At 45.4% G+C, this 22,672-nt stretch overlaps 1 protein-coding gene across 23 annotated transcripts in view; it reads right to left on the bottom strand.

Annotated features, from left to right (window-relative positions):
* The window catches only part of GNB1L (G protein subunit beta 1 like), an 80,672-nt gene extending 58,966 nt beyond the window's left edge, over nt 1-21,706 (bottom strand). For 2 of the 23 annotated variants that reach the window (XM_088660087.1, XM_088660092.1), the window contains exons 1-4: nt 21,557-21,607; nt 18,655-18,737; nt 13,071-13,249; nt 12,227-12,280 (exon numbers count right to left, since the gene is read on the bottom strand). Coding sequence is in view for 7 of the 23 variants with exons in the window: in XM_088660090.1 (XP_088516216.1) it covers nt 18,655-18,737; nt 21,557-21,636 (163 nt within the window). In the remaining 16 variants the exon portion in view is untranslated. Of the gene's footprint in view, nt 1-3,173; nt 3,334-12,226; nt 12,281-13,070; nt 13,250-16,130; nt 16,272-18,654; nt 18,738-21,529 lie in introns of all 23 variants that reach the window. The other 21 variants (XM_088660085.1, XM_088660091.1, XM_035098213.3 and 18 more) reach the window with 16 other exon arrangements.
* Nucleotides 21,707-22,672: the final 966 nt, after the last annotated feature.

Genomic DNA, 22,672 nt, shown 5'->3' with positions numbered 1-22,672 from the left:
CCAGCAAAATGCACAGGTAAAAAGACAGATATGCAGATAACCCCCTAAAACTAATAATTAGGCAAGTATTTGCTTTTAACCTGACCAGACTAAAGAATGAAACGGAAAACCTGACAGTGCAGGCTATATTTATTTATAGGTAATTCATGGATGTGGGTGGCGCTGTGGTCTAAACCACTGAGCCTCTTGGGCTTGCTGATCAGAAGGTCGGTGGTTCGAATCCCCACGACAGGATGAACTCCCTTTCTTCTGTCCCAGCTCCTGCCAACCTAGCAGTTTGAAAGCACGTCAGTGCACGTAGATAAATAGGTACCCCTGTGTCAGGAAGGTAAAATGGTGTTTCCATGCGCTCTGTTTTCCGTCACGATGTTCTGTTGCGCCAGAAGCGGTTTAGTCCTGCTGGCCACATGACCCAGAAAGCTGTCTGTGGACAAACGCCGGTTCCCTCAGCCTGAAAGTGAGATGAGCGACGCAACCCCATAGTCGCCTTTGACTGGACTTAACTCTCCAGGGATCCTTTACCTTTACTTATTTTTACCTATATTTATTTATTGTCTGCATTTACAGTCATACCTTGGTTTTCGAACAGCTTAGTTCTCGAACGTTTTGGCTCCCAAAGTCGCAAACCCAGAAGTGACTGTTCCAGTTTTACAAAATATTTTTGGAAGCCGAATGTCTGGCGGGGCTTCCGATTGGTTGCAGGAGCTTCCTGCAGCCAATCAGAAGCCGCGCTTTGGTTTCTGAACGTTTTGGAAGTCGAACGGATTCCGTTCGACTTCTGAGGTACAGCTGTATATCCTAAGCTTCCTTCATGAATTTTATATCAGTGTATATATACCACCCTGTTTTATTCTCACAACAACCCTGTGAGGAAGGTTAGGCTGTGTGTGTGTGTGTGTGTGTGTGTGTGTGTGTGTGTGTGTGTGTGTGTGTGACTGTCCTAAGGCAACTCTCGTTGCATTTCATGGTTGAGTGCGGAACCCAAGCCTGCCATGCCCTAGTTCAAAGTGCTCTTCTACATCAGTCTTTCCCCAATTTGGTACCCTGTGGACAGAGTACCAAACTCTTTATCAGTCCCAGACAGCATGGCCAATGATCAGGGATGAAGGGATTTATAATTCAACAGCCTCTAGAGGGCACCACATTGAGGAAGGCTGATGTAGCGCATGCTGGCACTCTCAATCATCAGTCTGAATATTCTCCCGCAAAACATCTGGAGGGCCATAGGTTCCCCCACTCCTGCCCTATCGGTTTCTTCTATAGACCTCTCTGTCTTATAGGGTTTGGGGGGATGATTAGAGATAAAGCAAACTTTGGCTCTGTTTGCTTATTGGTCTACATTTATGATTTGGCAACACGACTCCTTTATAAAAGTAAATTGGATATTTTGGGCATTAGCTATAAACTATGCATTTAATTGCCTTTGTAGAAGCCACCACTACACACACACACACACACACACACACACACACACACACACACACACTTATATAATCTTTATGGAACTTGGCTGGTTTATGGGGGCTGAACCTTTTAGGTATTTTGCTAGTCCTGGAGGGTCTTGGTATGGAATGTGTCTGTGTGATCTTATTACACCTACTCAAACACCCCAAAGTTTGCAGCTAGTGCTCCTAGATGCGTTTGGGGCTCTTGGATTTGTTATGCTTTTTGGCACGATAAAAGAAAAATGAAACATTCTCTGTAATTCATTAAGCCGCAGTGGTACCAAAAACATTTCAGCGACAGGCAAACCAACTTCAAGCTCACTAATTGCAACCTCCTTTGTATACAAAGAAGCAACAATCATCCCACCCTCTGTTTGTGAGAACACCGTTTCCTGAAACTGCTACAAGAGGCAATGGACTGAGCAACAGGATATAATAATAATAATAATAATAATAATAATAATAATAATAATAATAATATGTATACCCCGCCCATGTGGCTGGGTTTCCCCAGCCACTCCGAGCAGCTTCCAGCATGTATAGAAACATAATAAAACATCAAGCATTAAAAACCTCCCAATACAGGGCTGCCTTCCAAGGTCATCTAAAACTTTGTAGTTGTTTTATCTCCTTGATATCTGATGGGAGCACTTCCACAGGGAGGACGCCACTTTCGAGAAGATCCTTCTAAATGCCCTATTAAATTTATTTAAAAAGTAATGATCATCAGAAAGCATGATTTTCTCTGGAAAAAAATGTGATTGGCCTAGCCCTAGATCAAGACTTAAAGGCATGAGCAGGCAAACAAAGGCCCGGGGACTGGATCCGGCCCAATCACCTTCTAAATCCGGCCAGTGGATGGTCCGGGAATCAGCATGTTTTTACATGAGTGTTTTTTATTTAATGTGTGATTTTATTTAAAATGCATCTCTGGGTTATTTGTGGGGCCTGCCTGGTGTTTTTACATGAGCAGAATGTGTGATTCTATTTAAAATGCATCTCTGGGTTATTTGTGGGGCGTAGGAATTCGTTCATTTTTTTTTTCCTTTTCTAAATATAGTCCGCTCCCCCACAAGGTCTGAGGGACAGTGGACTGGCCTCCTGCTGAAAAACTTTACTGACCTCTGCTTTAAGGCGTAGAGGGGCAATGCGGCAGCATGCAGCTGCACAGAGCTCCAGGAAAAGGTGCAAATGCGGAAGCCACAAAATGTGCCTTGTTCGCGCCTTGATTAGTCAGTCCATTAAGAAAAATCTAGCAATCACTTGTTTTGTTGTTACTCTGGGAGGGAAAAAAGGAATGGCCGTGCAGACCAGGGCTGGATTTAGATTTGATGAGCCCCTAAGCTACTGAAGGCAAGGGGCCCTTTATATATCCAGCTGTCCTTTGTCAACAACAAATGGTCAATGTTTTTTGTGTTGAATATATGCTATAAGGTAATTTATGGACCTAATAGGTATCTAAAGCCATTTGCACCTGTTGCCATGCAACCAGTCTATGCAGAATGTAGGCACCCTATATATAGAAATGAGCAAACCAGTGATATTTTAGGGAGCAGACGGGTCCCATTACTTACATCTCAGAAGCCAACACAACACAAAACACTGTTGCTGAATGTAGGTTTTATTTTATTTGTTTTTTATCTTATATTTTGGAAATGTACATCCAGGTTTTTGGGGGGGCCAAGAGGGGGGCCAAGAGAGTGAGGCCCTAAGCTATAGCTTGCCTACCTTATACGTAAATCCGGCACTGGTGCAGACCCAACACGGAGGACACAGCAGGATTGGAGACAATGACATGGTCAAAGCAGAATTTCGGTCATTAGTAGAGACCAGCAGGGCAGAGTGGGGGGTGGAGGGGTGTTGTTTAGCTGGTTTCCCAACGTTCCTGCTGGTAACCAAGAGAGAGAGGGTGAGGCAGTGGAGAGGCTAGAATGGGCAATGGTGCAGTGGCAAAGCCAATGTGACACTCTCGCCCAGCCTGCCCTTCTCTGTTATTTGCAGCAACGTCTGTGTTGGGAAGCCAGGCAAGAAATGCCACAGGGGTCCCCAAACTAAGGCCCGGGGGCCAGATGCGGCCCAATCGCCTTCTAAATCCAGCCCACGGACGGTCCGTGAATCAGCATGTTTTTACATGAGTAGAATGTGTTCTTTAATTTAAAATGCATCTCTGGGTTATTTGTGGGGCCTGCCTGGTGTTTTTACATGAGTAGAATGTGTCCTTTTATTTAAAATGCATCTCTGGCTTATTTTTGGGCATAGGAATTCATTCATATATTTTTTCCAAAATATACTCCGGCCCCCCACAAAGTCTGAGGGACAGTGGACCGGCCCCCTGCTGAAAAAGTTTGCTGACCCCTGTGCCACCCCATCTTGGCACGTTGGCCATTCATTCCTGGTGGCTATCTGACCTAAATTATGAAGACTCTGAAGGAGTCTTTCATTTGAAGAGCTGTCTCCACCGGCTTAAAGATGAAGAACTCTACAAAGGGAGAGCAGCGGTCTTTATCAACACTTCCTCCCTCCTCTTTCTTCACTTTCTTTCAAAAGCACTTTTTATGTGTTGTATTTAAATTTAATAAATAAAGTTGTTCATCAACAGTGAGCAGCCCCGGGCAACAGACTAAGCAAGCCTGTAGCTCACCCGATCACTGTCTTTTCCCACTATGGTGAGATTTCTTTTTCAACTTCTCACTTCTCTTTTTAAGCTTCTCTGTTTGCACCTGCATATACCAATTTGCATATGCAAATCTGCACCCGCTTTTCTCCTCTTTTTTGGGCGATGCATTGAGTGGCCACCCTAGTGCAAAGGCAGGCTGGCAAACAAGGGGAGGTGAGTCAAGGGAGATGAGCCGCAGTACCACTTCTGGCCACCCTAGGGGAGGCACTGCAGCACAGATTAGACTGCTAGCTCCCTCTGCCAGAAATCCTGCCCCAGTGCCAGACCAACACCCCTCTATGCAGAAACACAAAATTTCAACCTAGGTTGTGTTAAAGGTTCCACACCCACCACATAGCTACGCCAGAGCTACAAACAACTGGTGAACCAAACTGAAATGTTACTTAAAAGAAAGTGACAGTTAAGAAACATGCTGCAATAACTCGCCATGCAGCTAGCTGACAGATGAAGATGTAAACATTTGATCTCCTGGATCTGGAGCAGGAGGAAGCGCGATTAAACTCTTAATGATAGATTCAAAGTTTCCACCGCGGTTTTGCTACTTGCAATTAAGGGCGCTACCTAAGTAACCTTCCCAACAGCAGTTTTATGGAGCCTCAGCAGAAACATCTCCATTATGCAAGTGGAAAATGCTTTGCTCTTATTTATCTGGGATCAGGCAGGGACACAAGGGATCAGGAAGTCCATCAAGGTCTCTCACTTGCCATGGTGCAATGTATGCCACACCTCATTCTGCTACATGTATAGAGCCAGGCCCTGACTTCTCACTCAAACCCTTATGGCAGAGATGGACACCTGTGGCCCTCTAGATCAGGGTTTCCCAAACCTGGGTCTCCAGCTGTTTTCGGACTACAATTCCCATCATCCCTGACCACTGGTCCTGCTAGCTCAGGATGATGGGCGCTGCAGTCCAAAAACCAGCTGGAGACCCTGCTCCAAATGTTCCTGGACTACAGCTCCCATCATCCCTTGCCTGGTTTCCCAACACAGACGTTGCTGCAATGTTGGCTGAGGCTGATGGGAGTTGGGAGTCCAACAACATCTGGAGGATCACAGGTGCCCACATCCCTGCCTTGTTGCATCTGGCACTTCCCTGGTTCACAGATGGGAGAAGAGCCTACAAATTATGTGATTTAAGTGCTGCCTTTTAACTGAACTCGCTCATGGGTGCCAAGGCAACGTGCCTAGCTGTTCATCCCTACAGGGAGAATCCTAATTAACCTATCAACTAATTTTAATAATTACTAATTACAGTAAATTTAATGGGGTTATGTAAGACAAATACCGGTACCTTTTTTTTTTGAAAGGCAAACCAATTAATTTTCACCCCCACCCACTCTGCTAATAAATCTTGGATATTCAGAAGATCAACTGAACATGGGTTTGTACAAGTCTTCCCATTCCAATCTGTAAACTCATTAAACCTCTACATTTGGGGGGGGGATCAGCTACAGGGAAATAAGCAACAAGTAACACACCAGAAGATAAGTCTCCAAGCTGGAAAGGGAGTCATTTTTATGAGGAGACCCAACATTTAGGAATGCAAGAGAGTTTTGATTCCGATCGTTTTGTTTGGGGAGGATGGAGGTCTTGCAAGGAAGTGTGATCGCAAATGGAAAAACTTGCTATAAAAAGCTTTTCTTCCATGAATGGAAGAGGAAACAACCGAGTCCTTTAATTGTTAAATTGAGAAAAGAGGCTTCTCCAATGTCAACTTTATAAAGAAACGAAAACAGAGAACACATACAAAAGAAAAGCACAAATCGGCCCGAAGTAGGCCACTTTTTCCACAATGCCCCCCTGACATTTTGAAGTTTTAGAGTCCAAATCCATGAACTCACTGCCAAACGCAAGAGCGAAGGAGGTGTCATATGCCAAGGAGGAAGACAATTAGAAGGATGAATGAAAGCCTTCTGAGATAACAAACCCAGCCATTTCCTTTTAATCTTGGATGAACAGCCAACCTGGATGTTCCATAGACATGCCAATTCCTGGATTCCCTCTCTCCCTCTCTCTTTCAAAAAAGGATTATTTTTCTCACTTAAAACAAAATGATTTGTTATCCTGGGAAGCTTGTTATACGGTCATGAGAAAATAAAATGTGTCTAAGGGATTCACTTGGATTTGCAGAGAATGCTTTCATCCTATCCAACACTTCTTAAATGAAAACAAAAAGGAGAAGATTGCTAAGAGCCAACAGATCTATGTGGCGAGAAGCCGGAAGAAAGTCCCAGGTTCAATCACAGACTTCTACAGTTAAAAAAAAAGGAGGACCCAGTAGCAGGAAATGGGAAAGGCTTCTGCCAGAAACCCTGGAGAGCAGCAGCCATCCAGGGTCAACACTGCTGGGCTAGATAGCCCATCTGACCTGGGATATGTTAGGTTCCTGTGCCATCAAGGGTTGAGTGCCAGCATAGAACAAAGATGGATTTGAATACAAAAGTAGGACATATTAGGCCCTGGACTTAGCTCCACTGGAGGCAGCAGAGCAGGACCAAATCCAACTAGTCCTGATTGACTGCTTTGTGGCACAGGCCTTGCATATGTTCCTTTCTTAGGAACAAACTCGGAAGCTTATCTTCAATCCTCAGAGAGGTTAGCCGCGGGATAAGCATGGCAGGGTGTGCATAAGAAGCCAAGCCCTATCACCCCACTGCAATTAAAGAACAATTAATTCTGCCTACACCCGCTATTGGAACAGCACCAAAAACTAGTTGGGAGAAACAAGATTTCAAATGCTCGTGTACGTCCACAATGTCAGCATTTGCATTTTGCCCAAGTTTTCCATTCTTCCTCGCTTCATTCAATTCCGCAGGCAGGATGGAGGCTTGGGTGTTGATTGATGATTTATTGATCCGTTTACATGTTCTACCTTGTTGGCTGGAGATGCTTCTCCACCCTGACACCTAACCTCTGTTTTCTAGCAGAATATGTTGTTGTTTAGTCGTGTCCGACTCTTCGTGACCCCATGGACCATAGCACGCCAGGCACTCCTGTCTTCCACTGCCTCCCACAGTTTGGTCAAGCTCATGTTCGTAGCTTCGAGAACACTGTCCAACCATCTCGTCCTCTGTCGTCCCCTTCTCCTTGTGCCCTCCATCTTTCCCAACATCAAGGTCTTTTCCAAGGATTCTTCTCTTCTCATGAGGTGGCCAAAGTATTGGAGCCTCAGCTTCAAGATCTGTCCTTCCAGTGAGCACTCAGGGCTGATTTCCTTAAGAATGGATAGGTTTGATCTTCTTGCAGTCCATGGGACTCTCAAGAGTCTCCTCCAGCACCATAATTCAAAAGCATCCATTCTTCGACAATCAGCCTTCTATATGGTCCAGCTCTCACTTCCATACATCACTACTGGGAAAACCATAGCTTTAACTATACGGACCTTTGTAGGCAAGGTGATGTCTCTGCTTTTTAAGATGCTGTCTAGGTTTGTCATTGCTTTTCTCCCAAGAAGCAGAATATATAATAACTATATTTAAAGACTCATCTAAGTGAAGAGTTGGGAGTCTAGTCCAACCACTTGCCATGCAGGAATCACAGCTTAAGAATCCCTGGCAGGTGGCCTTCTAACCTCTGTTTAAAAACCCCCATGAAGGTAAGTCCACCATCTTCCCAGGTAAACCACCCCACAGCTCTCACTGTCAGTATTGTCTTCCTAATGTTAAGTCGGAATCTCCTTTCTTGCAATAAGTATCCATTGTTATAGTTTCTATCCTCTGAAGCAAGGGTAGGCACAAACTAAGGCCTGGGGGCCGAATCCGGCCCAATCACCTCCTAAATCCGGCCCGTGGACGGTCCGGGAATCAGAATGTTTTTACATGAGTAGAATGTGTCCTTTTATTTAAAATGCATCTCTGGGTTATTTGTGGGGCATAGGAATTCGTTCATTCCCCCCCCCCAAAAAAAAATACAGTCCGGCCCCCCACAAGGTGCTGAAAACGTTTGCTGACCCCTGCTCTGAAGCAACAAGAATACCCAAGTTTTTTTCCATCTTCCATGTGACAGCCCTTCAGATATTTGGAGATGGTAAACATATCACCAGTTTACAACCCTGTTTTGTTATTGGTCCATTGCTTTCGATTTCCATTAATTGTACAACTTGATGGGTATCATATATGTTTTAAAAAAAACAAAAGGGATTCTGAAATACATCCATCTGATGTTGTTCGGACGCAATTCAAGATGTTGGAAGGTTTGTCCTATGCAGAGACCGGATCCCTCATCATCACATCTCTTGACTCATAAAAATAAATTGCTTCAAGTATCTGAAAGGATGATCTTGGGAAATATGCATGTAATAAGCCTTTGGCTTAAGCTCTTCAGGCGGAACGGCTTGCATTTCCAAACCTGCACTTGCCAAGGGAGCGCCCATGTGGGGGCGGGGCATTTGTCAGTGAGAACGGGCGGGTGGGCACATATGCTCCAGCCTCAAACACACTTTCCCCTCAACTGGGCTTACTTCTGATCGCCAAGCCGCCATAGGAAGAACAGGCTAAATTGGGCAGGGGCAGGAGAGCAAATCTGCAGGGGAGACTTGGTGGCTAGGGGTGGGGGAAGAAGACTAAATATCCTCTTCCTCTCTACCAATTATCTCTTTCAAATGCCTTGGCTTGAGCCGGCCCAACTATTAGACAGAGTCAAGAGGCCGCCTTGGGCAACTGGTTTTTGGCATCCTGAAAGGGCAAATTTATTACCACTATGTTTTTACTTCTGAGGGTAGGGGTGGGTGGCCTCAGGTGCCAAAACCTGGGGACTTACTATGCACTTTTGCGGGGAGTTGTGACATTTGTTCTTCTGCCTCAGACAGCAAAATCTCTTGGTCCAGCCTTCCCAGGCCCTTACATAAGGAAACCTGTGTTTGCCTCGTAACATGTGCTTTATTCATTTGTTTAAGCCAGCCTGCCACCAAGGCACTCAGTGACATACAGTGGTACCTCTACTTATGTGCCCCTCTTGTTACATATCCTTTGGCATACGCATGCGGCAAACCCGGAAGTATATTTCCGGGTTTCGTCGTGCGCATGCGCAGAACAAGCACCTTCGGTTGCGGAAACCTCGGGATCCGACCGGAGCTCTGGAACAGATCCTGTCCACAACCAGAGGTACCACTGTATATGTAGCTGAAATACTCAGTTACTTCAAAGTAGTTGCAAAAGTTGTTCCAATCACCGAACAAGGTCTTTTTAAGCCTTCCCGCCTCTATACTCAACCAACTTATGCTGGCATTGTAAATTCTATGGTTGGATTTCTGATTTCTGAACATCTGATAAAGCAAGCAGAGACACCTGAAAAAGAGCAATGAGCCTGGCTTCTCAAAAGTTGTCCCAAAAAAGTTCCCAAAGTGAAAAGGGTGAGGGGAGAAGCACACTCCTGAGCTTCTCCAAGGATAATTAATGGCATGACAAGGATGAACCGCTCAGCTGGCAACACCTTCGCCCAGGTGTAAAAACTGGCAGTCACTTGGGCCCAAAGTGTAACGAAACACCTATAATATTAAGAAGTAGGCGATTATCCCAAGACAATCCATCACAACACACAGCATCAGGATGATTCATTAGGACAAGGAGACACTTGTATTAATGAATGCACACATTCAAAGAGCGATTAGGAAAGGCCTCGTGTTTCCATCCAGCAGCTACTTCAAACTCTGAAAGCAACAAGCTTGGATGAATAGCTTTTGACTTTCTAAGACCAGGGGTCCATCTTCATCATGGGACCCCCTTTTAAGCATTTTAGTGCATATGTCCCCTCTCTCACTGTCTCCTCCTCCTCGTCCTCCTCACCAAAAGTTATTTAAGAAAGAAATAACTAAGGTTACATAATGTAAGAAGATCAATGGCCCATCTAGTCCAGCATCCTGTTTTCAGAGGCCAACCAGATGCCAATGAAAAATTCACAAGCAGGACCTGGGTACAAGAGCACTCTCCCTGTCTGCAGTTTCCAGCAACTGGTATTCGGAAAAAAAATGTTGCCTCCATCATGGCTAGTAGCCATTGAAAGCCTTTTCCTCCATGAATTCATCTAATCCTCTTTTAAAGCCACCTAGGCTGGTGGGAATTACTGTCTCCTGTGGGAGCGAGTTCCACTGGTGTCAGTCACCTTAAGTCAGCCTGCAACCCCAGTGTAGCTTGTGACTCACTGGCTGAGAATCAATGGAAGACCAAGGATGGGGGACCTGTGGTTCTCCAGATGTTGCGGGACTGAAACTCCCCACATCCCCAACCATGATGACCAGAACAGATGAAGTCCAACTGCATGTGGAGCCAACGACTGATGGGAGATGGAGGCCGACAACATCTGGAAGGCTTATGGGTCCCCCAACTGTGATATAGAAAAACATGGAGCAAGCTCAAGCTTTGTCAGCCAGTGGCTAAATGAAGTGAAATATTGTTGGGCTAAGGAAAATAATGAAAAGCCTAATCTGGCTGTGCATTTTTGGATGAGCATTTCAACTCATGTGCCTTTTAATTTCTGGGAAGATTACATAAAAAAGGAGTTTCTCCACCCTCTCTCATGCGAACCATAAAATAGATTTATGGCCCAGGTTGGGGGAAAGAATTTTTAGGAAAATAATGCATCAAACTCATTTAGTTTTACAACCAGGATTTTCTTTCTAATCAACACAGAGCCAAACTTTGGCCTTCCACTTAATACTCTGGTTACTCTTTCTACTATCAGCCTTGCAGAACAGACTGCTTCCCTGGGGAAACTGCTCCAGCTGTGTGGGTTTGGAAAGTCTTGCCTAATTTTTAAAGGCAGTATCCTTCACTTGAAGTACCGAACAAGATGCAACAGGGAGGGTGCTCAATCTTCCCAGAAAACGTTTGGCCTGGGACAGAAAACCTGTGAGTCGCGGTTGTTGGTATTCATTGGGACTGGTTGGGTGAAAAGCCAACAACAGGGGAAGCCATAATAACAAATGACAGGCAGAGTCAATTCTAGTTCTGTCACCATCTTCCTCCCTGCTGAGTTATTTAACACTGAGGCTAAGCAGCAGTAAGTTGACAGCCAAGTGCCACCTTCTGGACTAGTTCTAAGAAAGAAGGCAGTCAGGTCGGGACTGCCTGACTTTGGTGGGGGCGGATGTCTGGAAAGGAGCCAGCAGAGGCTGGGTAATTCACCCTTCTGGAGGAGACAGGGAATGACTGACAGCCCTCAACACCACCCATTCAAACATCATCATGCGATTCATCCAGAGATCTTTATGCCCAGTCCCGGGTCCACCAAGCTACCTTAAACCTGCTCTGTCTAGAATAGAGATGTGGCCCTCCTGGGCCTTGGGATTCACCTCAGGCGATGCTTCCTATCCCCACAAAACTCCCCTTAGTGAACCTGTTCCATGCTCTCCTTAAGTCAGGCTTCTTCAACCTCGACCCTCCGGATGTTTTGAGACTACAATTCCCATCATCCCTGACCACTGGTCCTGCTAGCTAGGGATCATGGGACTTGTAGGTCAAAACATCTGGAGAGCCGAGGTTGTGGAAGCCTGCCTCAAGTGCTTTTGCCAGGCTTGAGTGTGTCTTTGAATTGTGATAACTGTTAAGATCTCCTACTCTCAAGTAGGACCCGGGCAGAACACATGCTCGATTGGGATGTTCCCTCCCTCCAGACGATCGTTCAGGAGCTTCAAAAGCTTTCTTTAGCCCAAACATCACAGTGACTGCTGCCAACTGACATCAGCACACTCAGGGATCTGCAGAGTTTGCACAACTGCGTAACAGACCTCAGCATTTCGCTAATCTACGTTTATTTGCATATAAACACACACAGAGCACTGCAACATGGCTCCCTCTCTCTCTAGCATCAAGCAGCAGAGAGAATGAACAATAGTCCCACTGCAGGAAACACAGTACAGTAACACAAACATCCTGTTTCCGTCACTTCCCACTGTGGAATGAAAACATATACCATCATGTGATAGACAACAATCCCATGACATCAGACACGGGGAATGAATCTCCAACCACCTCCCCTGATTCATGAACCGTGTTGCAGTCATCACTGTAACTGCAACAAACATACAGATGTCATACACACAGTATACCTCTGTATCACCCGTTCCACGCTTGGAACTACCTGCAACTGGATTAGCCTTGGGCCTTACCATCTTGCACTTCTGACTAGTCTTGGCATCATAACCCTTCTGACTCTTGCTTGCCTGGATGAGAACAGAGAGATGGGGGACAATGGTGTAGAAACATCTGGCAGGTTTTTTTTGTATCTGCAATACAGCAGCTAAGAATTGCACATGTTGCCCCATCCACCTTTGCCTCTAGTCCCACTATCTGTACTCTCCCACTTTGCTGTGTGCTTCCCTCTAACACCTATGGGTGCGCCAACCCTTCTACCCCTGAGGAACATTCCCCAACTACCTCCGCAACATCAATACTAACAGAGCCAGCGTTAAGAACCATCAAAATGCAGCCACTGTGTACGGCCAAACCAAAGCCCTCAGACCCCACTTTTGTGCATGTTTAAACAAAGTTCCTGGGAGAGAAATTTGTCCTCAAGTCTCAGGAAGATCGAGAGCTAAAAAGTGTTTTCATAGGTTCATTTTATTCTCATTTTAGGGGGATCACTTTAACTGCTCCAGAGGGGCTCATAATTTTGTAACGGCTCAGGAGTTTAAACAATGGATGTTGAGCCTGTGTTAATTCGAAACCCTTGGCTCATCCTGCCAACCTCTTTTTTTTTCTTGATACGTCAACGTTTTAATATTAAAGAAGCAGTAAATCCATCCACCTGGGTGTGTTGGATCAAAGTAATATTCCCTCCTTTTCAGATCCTACACACACACACACACACAAACACACACAAGACTTGGGTTAGATTGGACATTTATGCAAATTTCCACTCGATGGTGCCTTTTATATATATACGGTATATAAGCAAAAAAGAGAGAAAGGGGGAAAGTTTGAGTGTTGACTTTTTCACCACTCAGAACTTACCCCTCCTCCAATAGGGGCAGAGCACATTCATCTATCTTGGAAAAGGGAATCCTGAGAATTAGTTGTTTTTTCTTGACAAAAGCCAACTCGTTACAGCTGACTGGTTCACAGTTTTTAGGTTGCCAATTAAACAGATCTATGTCTGTTTTTTATGGATAAGCTTATGGAAAATCTTCACCCTGTGGGACAAAAAAAAAAATTCTATAAAAAGACGCGAGAATACACAATACAATAGTGTCTGCAATTCATGGTTTATACAGAAAGAACAGGAAAATGTCTGGCTAGGAACCTTAACAACATGTGAGGGACAATGATTTAAGGTTATGAAGAAAATATTACAGAGACTGAATAATGCTGTTACGTTTAAATAAATAAAAAAACTGTGTTCAGACAAATGCCCGCAAATGCTGAGTGTGTGTGTGTGAGGAGTACAATAACTTTATAGACTTTGTAGGGAAGGGGCCATAGCTCGGTGGGAGGGCATGCAGAAGGTCCCAGGTTCAATACCTGGCATCTTCAGGTAAGGCTGGAAGCAACCCCTGTTGAAAATCCTAGTTAGAGTAGGTAGGCAATACTGAGCAAGATGAAGCCGCAATCTGACTCGGTATATATATACACACCATACTTTTCCATCTATAAGACGCCCCCATGTATATTCTGGGGGACTCAAATTTAAGAAAATGGAGGAAGATGGCACAGAGTTGTTGAGCTTTTATTGGGGGGGATTACCCAGGGTTGTTGAGCTTTTTTTCAGGGGGGATTGCCGAAAATCGCTCACCCGCACGAGTCGCAAAATCCGCCTCCCATCTGTCCCATCGCCGGCAGAAGCTGCCAATCGCCCACCCAACTGCCGGAGCGTCAGCCAGTCAACACCACCCATTGATGCAGCAACCAATAACATGCACAACAGCTGCTGATAGCCGCGGCAGCAAACAATCAAGACGACCCCCACTTTATAGCATGATTTTTAAAGGAAAAAACGTAAGTCTTATACACGGAAAAGTATGGTATGTTCCTAGATAATAAACAGAGCCAGTCTTTCTGTATGTTCAGCAACCCATTCAACTACTGTATTAGCAAGAACAAGCTATGCTGTTTTCATTGCTTAAACCTAAACATTAAAAGATAAAAAGAGAGAGAGAGAGAGATTGTCCAAAGATGAAAAGCAATTGATAAGGTTTGTGAGCTATGGCCAGCCTACAAAATTTTGAACACCAAATCACAAAGGCAGGCTGCAGTATTTACAGCACTATCCTAGACAAGTCTAGGGACCCAGGTGGCGCTGTGGTTAAACCACTGAGCCTAGGGCTTGCTGATCAGAAGGTCGGCGGTTCGAATCCCTGTGACGGGGTGAGCTCCCGTTGCTCGGTCCCAGCTCCTGCCCACCTAGCAGTTCGAAAGCACGTCAAAATGCAAGTAGATAAATAGGAACCGCTACAGCGGGAAGGTAAACGGCGTTTCCATGTGCTGCTCTGGTTTGCCAGAAGCGGCTTTGTCATGCTGGCCACATGACCTGGAAGCTATACGCCGGCTCCCTCGGCCAATAATGCGAGATGAGCGCCGCAACCCCAGAGTCGGTCACGACTGGACCTAATGGTCAGGGGTCCCTTTACCCTTTACCTTTACCTAGACAAGTCTACTTAGAATTAGATCCCACAATCTGGTACCTTTAAGATGTTTTGGCCTATAGTTCTCAGCAGCAGCTCTCGGGGGTTCCAGACCAAGGTCTCTGGTCAGCGGGAAGCAAGGTTCTACCTGCATCTGTCAGAGGCAGCACGCCTCTGAATGTCAGTTCCCGGGAATCGCAGGTGGGCAGAGTGCTGTTGCACTCATGTCCAGCTTGCAGGCTTCCCGCAGGCTTCTGGGAACAGGATTTTAGACTACACGGCTATTGGTCTGATCCAGCAGGCTCTTCTTAGGTTCAAAAACGTAATCTGAAGTTTGTTCTCTAAATCACCAATAAATTAATTGCTTACTACAGCAGCGATACTCTAGTTCAGTGGTTCCCAACAGGTGGTCCGCGGACCCCCAGGGGTCTGCAAGCTATGCCAGAGGGATCCGCAAGATGCTATTAGAATAAAAAATAGATTAAATATATTTCGTATGATAACAGATTTTTTTGTTTTGGCCGCTTCCTGCATGAGCAGAGTCTAGCGCAAAACTAGAATTAGATAGAGGCAGAAGTTCTGCCGTATGCCGTTAGGTGGCGCTTTACAAACACTACTGTTTTGCAAAGAGGCAGCGCACGCATTCTACTAACGCTCACCTCCCCAAGATGCTTTGCGCACGTCTGCTTCATTTGTACCCTGTCTTCTCCATTCCCCTCCCTCCTCCCTGGCGCGCGCTGCCTCTTTGCAAAACAGTAGTGTTTGTAAACAAAGCATTGTTTTTCGCGGAAGCTACAGTTCGCGTAGTTAAAAATGGACCGTTGGTTAAAAAGTGGTTCGTTAAAACGACAAAGGCCTACAGGTGAAGAGGAAGATAATGCATTTGATGTTCAAGCAAGTAAGTCAGTGACTCTCGAACCGATCTTGTAAGTGTCCACTAAACCTAAATCGTCGGCGTCCCTTGAACCTAACCCTTCCAAGATCAGTGTTAAGCTTACTGGAAAAATTAGATTAGGAATTAGGAATTAGATTTAGGATTAGGAATTAATGGGGGTCCTTGTCACAATAGCGGCTCGATGAGGGGTCCTCAAGAAAATTTTGTTGGGAACCCCTGCTCTAGTTCTCATCTCCTCCTAAACTACAATACTCTTTAAGTATTTGACCATTTCACCATGAAAACACATACTGAGAACCAAGCCTTTTGAGTCCCACCAATTTCAAAGCCCATATTTAATCCTCCCATTGAGATCAATGGAATTTAGAAGGGCCTTTCTTGCCTGGATATTGCTCTTTAACTCCACCCTTTTCAGCAAGATCTTGAATCACAGGGTTCGTGGTTAGCATTCAAGTGTCATAAAAGAGAGAGAGAGAGAGACCATCAAATTCAAACTGCACAAAATTATAAGGTGTGGGTCACCTGTTTGGGCATTTATAGGTCACTGAGATTAAATACCTGGGAGGTGGTTTGATATGCTCTCATGGTACAAAGATCCCAAGCACCAGCTGCTAGCAGAGCATGTTGCCCTCTGGAGCCCTAATGATGCCAGTTCAAGACGTCTCCAAAAATTGCATTTGTAATAGTCAAAAGCAGCTGCTTTTAATCAGGAATAAAATTGATTTGCATATCCATCAGCATTTCATAGACTTTTGACCCTATTGATCAAAGATATTTAAACTAAAACCCAAGTACACTGACTAGGGAGTAAACTGCATTGAGCAAAACATTTAAAAACATGCACAGGATATTTGCACAGTGGAAGTGCAGGGGTACATCTTACAGAGGATAAGGCCTCGTTGAACCCAGTGGGACTTACCTCCAACTAAAATGGACATACGATTGGGCTCTGCTACCCCCCCCCCCCAAAAAAAAATCATCGCTGTACCTGCTTACACTACTACCCTCCAAAACACTGGTTTTTTCTCCCCTTGGCACAAAATGCTTGCATCAGTGTAACCTGTTAACTACATCCGAATGATCCTTATCTCGGCTTAATAAGCAGAAATATGAATGAGCCTTTTGCCTGCCCAAGTAAACTCTTTGTTCCTCCCTTTGCAGTGCAAGCGAACAAACCAGTCAAGGTACAATTGCCCAAACTCTCCTACTGTGAAGACTACTGAGAACTAAGTGACATTAGCAGCCGGGTCCCATGCACGCTTGCTTAGAAATGCAGAGTTCAGAGGATCTTCCCGGTACATGTGCTGCCAGCAGCATTGTCAATGGCAATAGCAGAAATCCCTGAAAAGGGCGTTTTAACCTGGAAGCTGGCATAGCAAAAGAGGAGGTTTCCCCCCCCCTTCTTCCCCTGACCCTCTGCACAGGGGTTTGGAGTGCTCTTAAGATGATAATTCCGAACTGGTACGAGAATGCTGCCTGAAACGAAAATCTTCATTGCACCCAGTGGAGGCTGGTCCATTAAGGTGAATGCCCCACCTGCCTACCTTCTTAATTGAAAAACGGTCTTTGGGGTGGCCCTGCCTGTCAGCTTTCACCTCCTAAGTCTCAGTGTTGCCCTTCTAGAACTCAGGAGGGAAGAGGGTGGTGTTGAAAGTAGAATTAGTTGGCTCTGCCTGCCGTTGCCTCTGGCTCCACCTACTGTCTGGGTTCCCTGCCTGTCCAAATGGGCCCCAGCCACTACTGATCACATGTGTGCACGCCTATTCTGATGTCCTTTTGATGTACTGCTCCTGATTTAAGTTACCTTGCTGGTCCCCAGCATGTCCATACATCCCTTAAAAATTGTTCCTGCTTATTTGCAAAGGACCCAAAGGCACCAGAGGCTGCTTTGTGCAAAATTACACATTTGGATGCGCTTATTATCTTGGCTCGCTGCCTAAAATGAGGTGCACCGAGCAATATTATAAGCTCAGGTAAGCGAGGCAAAAAAATCAGCAAACTGATTGACCTACAAAGGAAATGCTCCAGGTCATGGGCAATTTGCTTTTTTTTTTAAAGCCTACTACAAGAATTGATGAACAGATAAAACTACAGGAATATTATTGCATCCCTACTTGTAAGCTTGAAAACAACCACTCGCCTGGAGCAAGTAAGAAATCATCTTTACATGACCAGGCAGGGAAGTGCATGTAGCAAATCAGAGAGTACACAGAACCTGCATTCATCTGAACCCCTTCTCTGTGTGTCCCATTCTGATGCAGTTGCATAGGGTTGCGACACAAGGACAGGCCTTTTTAGTGGTGGCCCCTCACTTGTGCCCAAGCAAGACTTATTTGCTCATGCACTTATTTGTTGGTTATTAATACCGAGCTTAAGGTTACAATTTAAGAGGCTGCTATAGATGGAATTTGAGATAATTTTTACTATTTCAATTCTCTGTTTCATTGGATATATATTTATATATTTTAATAAAAATTTAAAGATTTTTTTATTGATCCTTGATCATATTGATGAAGGGTGGTACGGCACCTTCTCTTTCTACACGTGCTGAAAACATTTCCGTCCTGCCAGGCCTACGCAAGAAATTAAAAATAAATATTCCCAGAATGGTTAATTGATGCCTGTTTTCGACTTTCTTATGTGGTTTTTATTGTATGGTCTTACGTATTTTTGCTGTGAGCTGCTTTGAAATAGTTTATGAAATAGCAAGCTATCAACATTTTTATAAATAAACAATATTTCGAATCAACCAATCTCTTAGTGGCCTAAAACAAGGCCACCAACTTAATTACTTAAACAGAGGATTAGACAAATTCATGGGGGACAAGGCTAACAATGGCTATGCTCTGCCTCCACGGTTGGAGGCAGTAATGGTTGTGAATAAGTATTGCTGGAAACGACAGGAGGGGAGAGGGCTCTTGTGCCTGGGTCCTGCTTGAGAATTTCCCAGAAGCATCTACTTGGCCACTGTGAGAACAGGATGATGGACTATATGGGCCCCTGGCTCAACAGGCTCTTGTGTTCTTATAGACTAGAAGATATTTTTTAAAATGTGTTCATTATTTTAAACCCAAATACTTACAGAAACTGTAGTTGGCAGGTACAGTACTAGTCCTTGAAGAGGCAACCTCCCTTCTCTCACACACTTGAAAAAACATGCATTGTCTAAAAGAAGGAAAGTTATCTATTAGCTATTGAACCATTCACTATAATCTCTATCACTCCTGATTGCCAGATTCACTTTCTGCAACTGCTCCTGTTTCTTAACTGGCATCAAGGGACAGGCAGAAATTCACTGTATGCCAATGAAGAAGATGACACCTGTTGGATTTTTGCCCAGCGTTCAGTTGGTAAGGCAAGGGGGAAATGCTGGGAGGAGGGACAGGTTCAGCAACAAATCCTGCCTCATACCCTATATTCACAAGGAAAGACCACACCTTTTGGATTCCTGCCTTGCTCACTCCTGTTAGAAACACAGCTTTAACTTCAAAAGGCATATCTTTAATTCGCTATTTAAGAAAATTTATACCCCACCCACCATATAAGCTTACTTTACACACACACACACACACTAGACAGCAATAAAACAAAACAATAGAAAAATATTAAAAATGGTCAATGCAACAAATGATCTAACATTTTAAAAGCCTGGGAAAATGAAAAGGCTTTTGTCCGACACTGTGAAAGCATGAGAGTCACAAGCATCAATGTGCAGAAGGTTACCACCAGTTCACTATTGGGTTTAAGCTTCTTTATCATTGTATTAATGTTATTGTACTTAGATGGAGAAATCCGTCTCATTTTATGCTGGAAAGCCCTTACCCAGAATATCTAGAAGGGAAGTAATGCCTGTTGAGTTTTTAACCTGTTGTTAAAGCCACTGTGGTGTCCCATCTGTTGAACACCCCTCCCTTTTCAGGTATGCCTGGCGCCACCATTGTTAGTTTTCCAATGCCAGGCTAAGACATATTTATCTGCGCAGGCATTTTAAGTTTTGTAAGCTGATCATTGTTCAACCCGCTCTGTTGTTTTTAGCTGTCCTGTTTGTTTGATGGTGTGTTGTGTTATGTGTTTTTGCTTATGTTATGAGTTGCTTAGCTGCTTTTATTACCTTTTCTATTCCATTCCATTCCCTGGTATTCACATCCTGTATCACTGGGCGGGTGGGGAGGGGGCAGCATGCAGCCCAAAGAGCGCCGTGCCATATTAAGTAAAGGGACGACCACACCTGTTGGATTCCTGATCCACAGCTGCAAGAGGCTCAATAGCTCTTGCCCCTGCAGGCAAGGTAACACCTGTTGAATTCCCTGCATCAAGACCCTTTCCACCCTATAATACTGCAACCTTTCTATAGGAAGTTGCACCTGTTGAATTTCTCCCTGCATTCCAGCTGTTAAAGGCCACACCAAAGAACCAACGAAAGAAGAGTGGCAGATGAAAATGATGGACTTTGCGGAACTGGCAAAGTTGACAGGAAAAATCCGAAACCAGCACGATCAAGTATTCCAAAAAGACTGGAGTAAATTTATACAATATTTGAAAGATCATTGTAAGCAATTAACAACACTAGTAGGGTTACCTGAAGACTTGTAATGAGGATTTTTTTAACCTTTCTATATTTATTTAAATTTTGAGGTATTTAGTAATGAGTTATATTAGAATTCCAGGGACCCAGGTGGCGCTGTGGTTAAACCACTGAGCCTAGGGCTTGCTGATCAGAAGGTCGGCGGTTCGAATCCCTGTGACGGGGTGAGCTCCCGTTGCTTGGTCCCAGCTCCTGCCAACCTAGCAGTTCGAAAGCACGTCAGAATGCAAGTAGATAAATAGGAACCACTACAGCGGGAAGGTAAACGGCGTTTCCATGTGCTGCTCTGGTTTGCCAGAAGCGGCTTTGTCATGCTGGCCACATGACCTGGAAGCTATACGCCGGCTCCCTTGGCCAATAATGCGAGATGAGCGCGCAACCCCAGAGTCGGTCACGACTGGACCTAATGGTCAGGGGTCCCTTTACCTTTACCTTTATATTAGAATTAGGGGCCCAGGTGGCGCTGTGGGTTAAACCACAGAGTCTAGGGCTTGCTGATCAGAAGGTCGGCGGTTCGAATCCCTGCAATGGGGTGAGCTCCCGTTGCTCGGTCCCAGCTCCTGCCAACCTAGCAGTTCGAAAGCACATCAAAGTGCAAGTAGATAAATAGGGACTGCTCCGGCGGGAAGGTAAACAGCGTTTCCGTGCGCTGCTCTGGTTTGCCAGAAGCAGCTTTGCCATGCTGACCACATGACCCGGAATCTGTCTGCGGACAAACGCTGGCTCCCTCGGCCTATAGAGCGAGATGAGCACCGCAACCCCAGAGTCGGACACGACTGGACCTGATGGTCAGGGGCCCCTTTACCTTTACCTATATTAGAATTGGAAAATATATAAAATGCTATGATATAAAGGTTAGTTTTGAAAGCCAAGAGGTGGAAGGGAAGTCAACAGGCTCTAAACAGCCAAAGAAGTAAAGTGGATAAAAACGATGTGATTCTATGTTTAAATGGAAAATTAATAAAAAATAAATAAAATAAAGGCCACGCCAGGGGGGGGGGGCTAAACAGAGGACCACCATGCAACACAAAGCATGCCTCACCAAGTAAGGTTAAAGGCTTGACCTGTTGGGTTCCTGCCTGCCTCACAGCTGCTAACTTAGGCCTCCCCCCCGGGGGGGTGCGCGGAGAATTCAAAGTGTCGCATTATTGGAGGTGTCAAAACCCACCCCCATCACCACAGGCAAGTTTAGACCTGTTGAATTTCAACCTGCTCTGCAGCTGTTAAAACCATAACTAGGGAGCGTGGGGGGGGGAATCCAAAGAAGGCCTTACTGGATAGGAGAGTGGCCTCCTCTACAACAGGCCACCCCCCCATATTAACTGAAGCACAGAGCCCCCATTCGTCCCTCCCCACAAATATTCCCCCTCACCCGCTAACTGTACATTACATTCCTCACCCATGAGGAAGACGATCGATCGGCGATCTGCAGGCGATGTCTGCCCGGCTGCATAGCACGCAGAGCGCAGGGCTAAGCATGGAGCACAGAGAGAGAGAGCGCCGACAACACCGTCACGTGACAGGGACTCCGAGGCGGCTCGACCGCCTCTGCGGCAAGGCTTTCCCTGCTCCGCGGCGCATGCGCGGGCTTGATTCTTCGGCTGGGCTGCAGCCCGGCGCGGTGGAACGTTGAGGAATGTTGCAAATCTGGGCGCCCGGGGAGTTTGGGATGGAGGGAGGGCAGGTGTTAATGGGGGCGCTAGCAAAGGGGTGCGTGTGGGAGGGGGGTATTTAGCGGTTGGTGGAGGTGGCCGGTTGAAAAAGGAAAAGGGGGGCACACTGCGCTTTTAATAGTTGTGTTAGATCGATCAATCAATCAATCAATCACCAGGTGTAGATTGGAGGACAAGCTGCCCCTGCCCCTGTAGAATCTCCCTCTTCTCCGCACTGTTTTGCACAACTGGTAAAGGTCCAGTAGCCTTTGCATTCTTTTGCATTTGGTCACGCTAAAAGGTAGAGGTCCTACTTTGCACGCAAAAAAAAGGGGCTCAATGTTCATTCTTTTAAGTCTCAAACCCAGGGCGTCGCTGCCAGTTTGCAGTACATATCTCAGCTAGATAGAGACCACTGGTCTGACTCTAGAAGAGAGCTTCCTATGTGAATCAGCCCTTTCAGCAAAAACCACGATGTCTGGAATCATGGGGTTGTAGCCAGCGGAGTTGTGAGTGGATTCATTGACACATTAAGTCACATCCATTGACTTCAGTGGGTCTAATGACTAATGTCGAAGACACCTTTTTTAAGGAGAAGGACCATAGTTAAATCTAAGATGAGCCCTGTTGGATCAGGTCAAAGGCCATAGAAAAGGGTACACGATTGATTGATTGATTGATTGATTGGTTTTTTGATTGATTGATTGATTGATTATGTTTCCATTCCACCTTTCCTCCAAGAAAGGTGCAAGACAAAAATGTCTACAGAGCCCTTGGCTACCCTAAGATAGCTACTGAAGGCCTGCTGCCTGCCCCCCCCCCCCCCGGCTGTGGGTTCACCAGGCAGTGATCCTTGGTGGTTG

This window comes from Zootoca vivipara, chromosome 16 (assembly GCF_965207765.1).
Source record: "Zootoca vivipara chromosome 16, rZooViv2.hap1.1, whole genome shotgun sequence".
Classification (NCBI taxonomy): Eukaryota; Metazoa; Chordata; class Lepidosauria; order Squamata; family Lacertidae; genus Zootoca; species Zootoca vivipara.
Note: the sequence above shows the minus strand (reverse complement) of the source record. Positions and strands in the feature narration are given on the sequence as shown.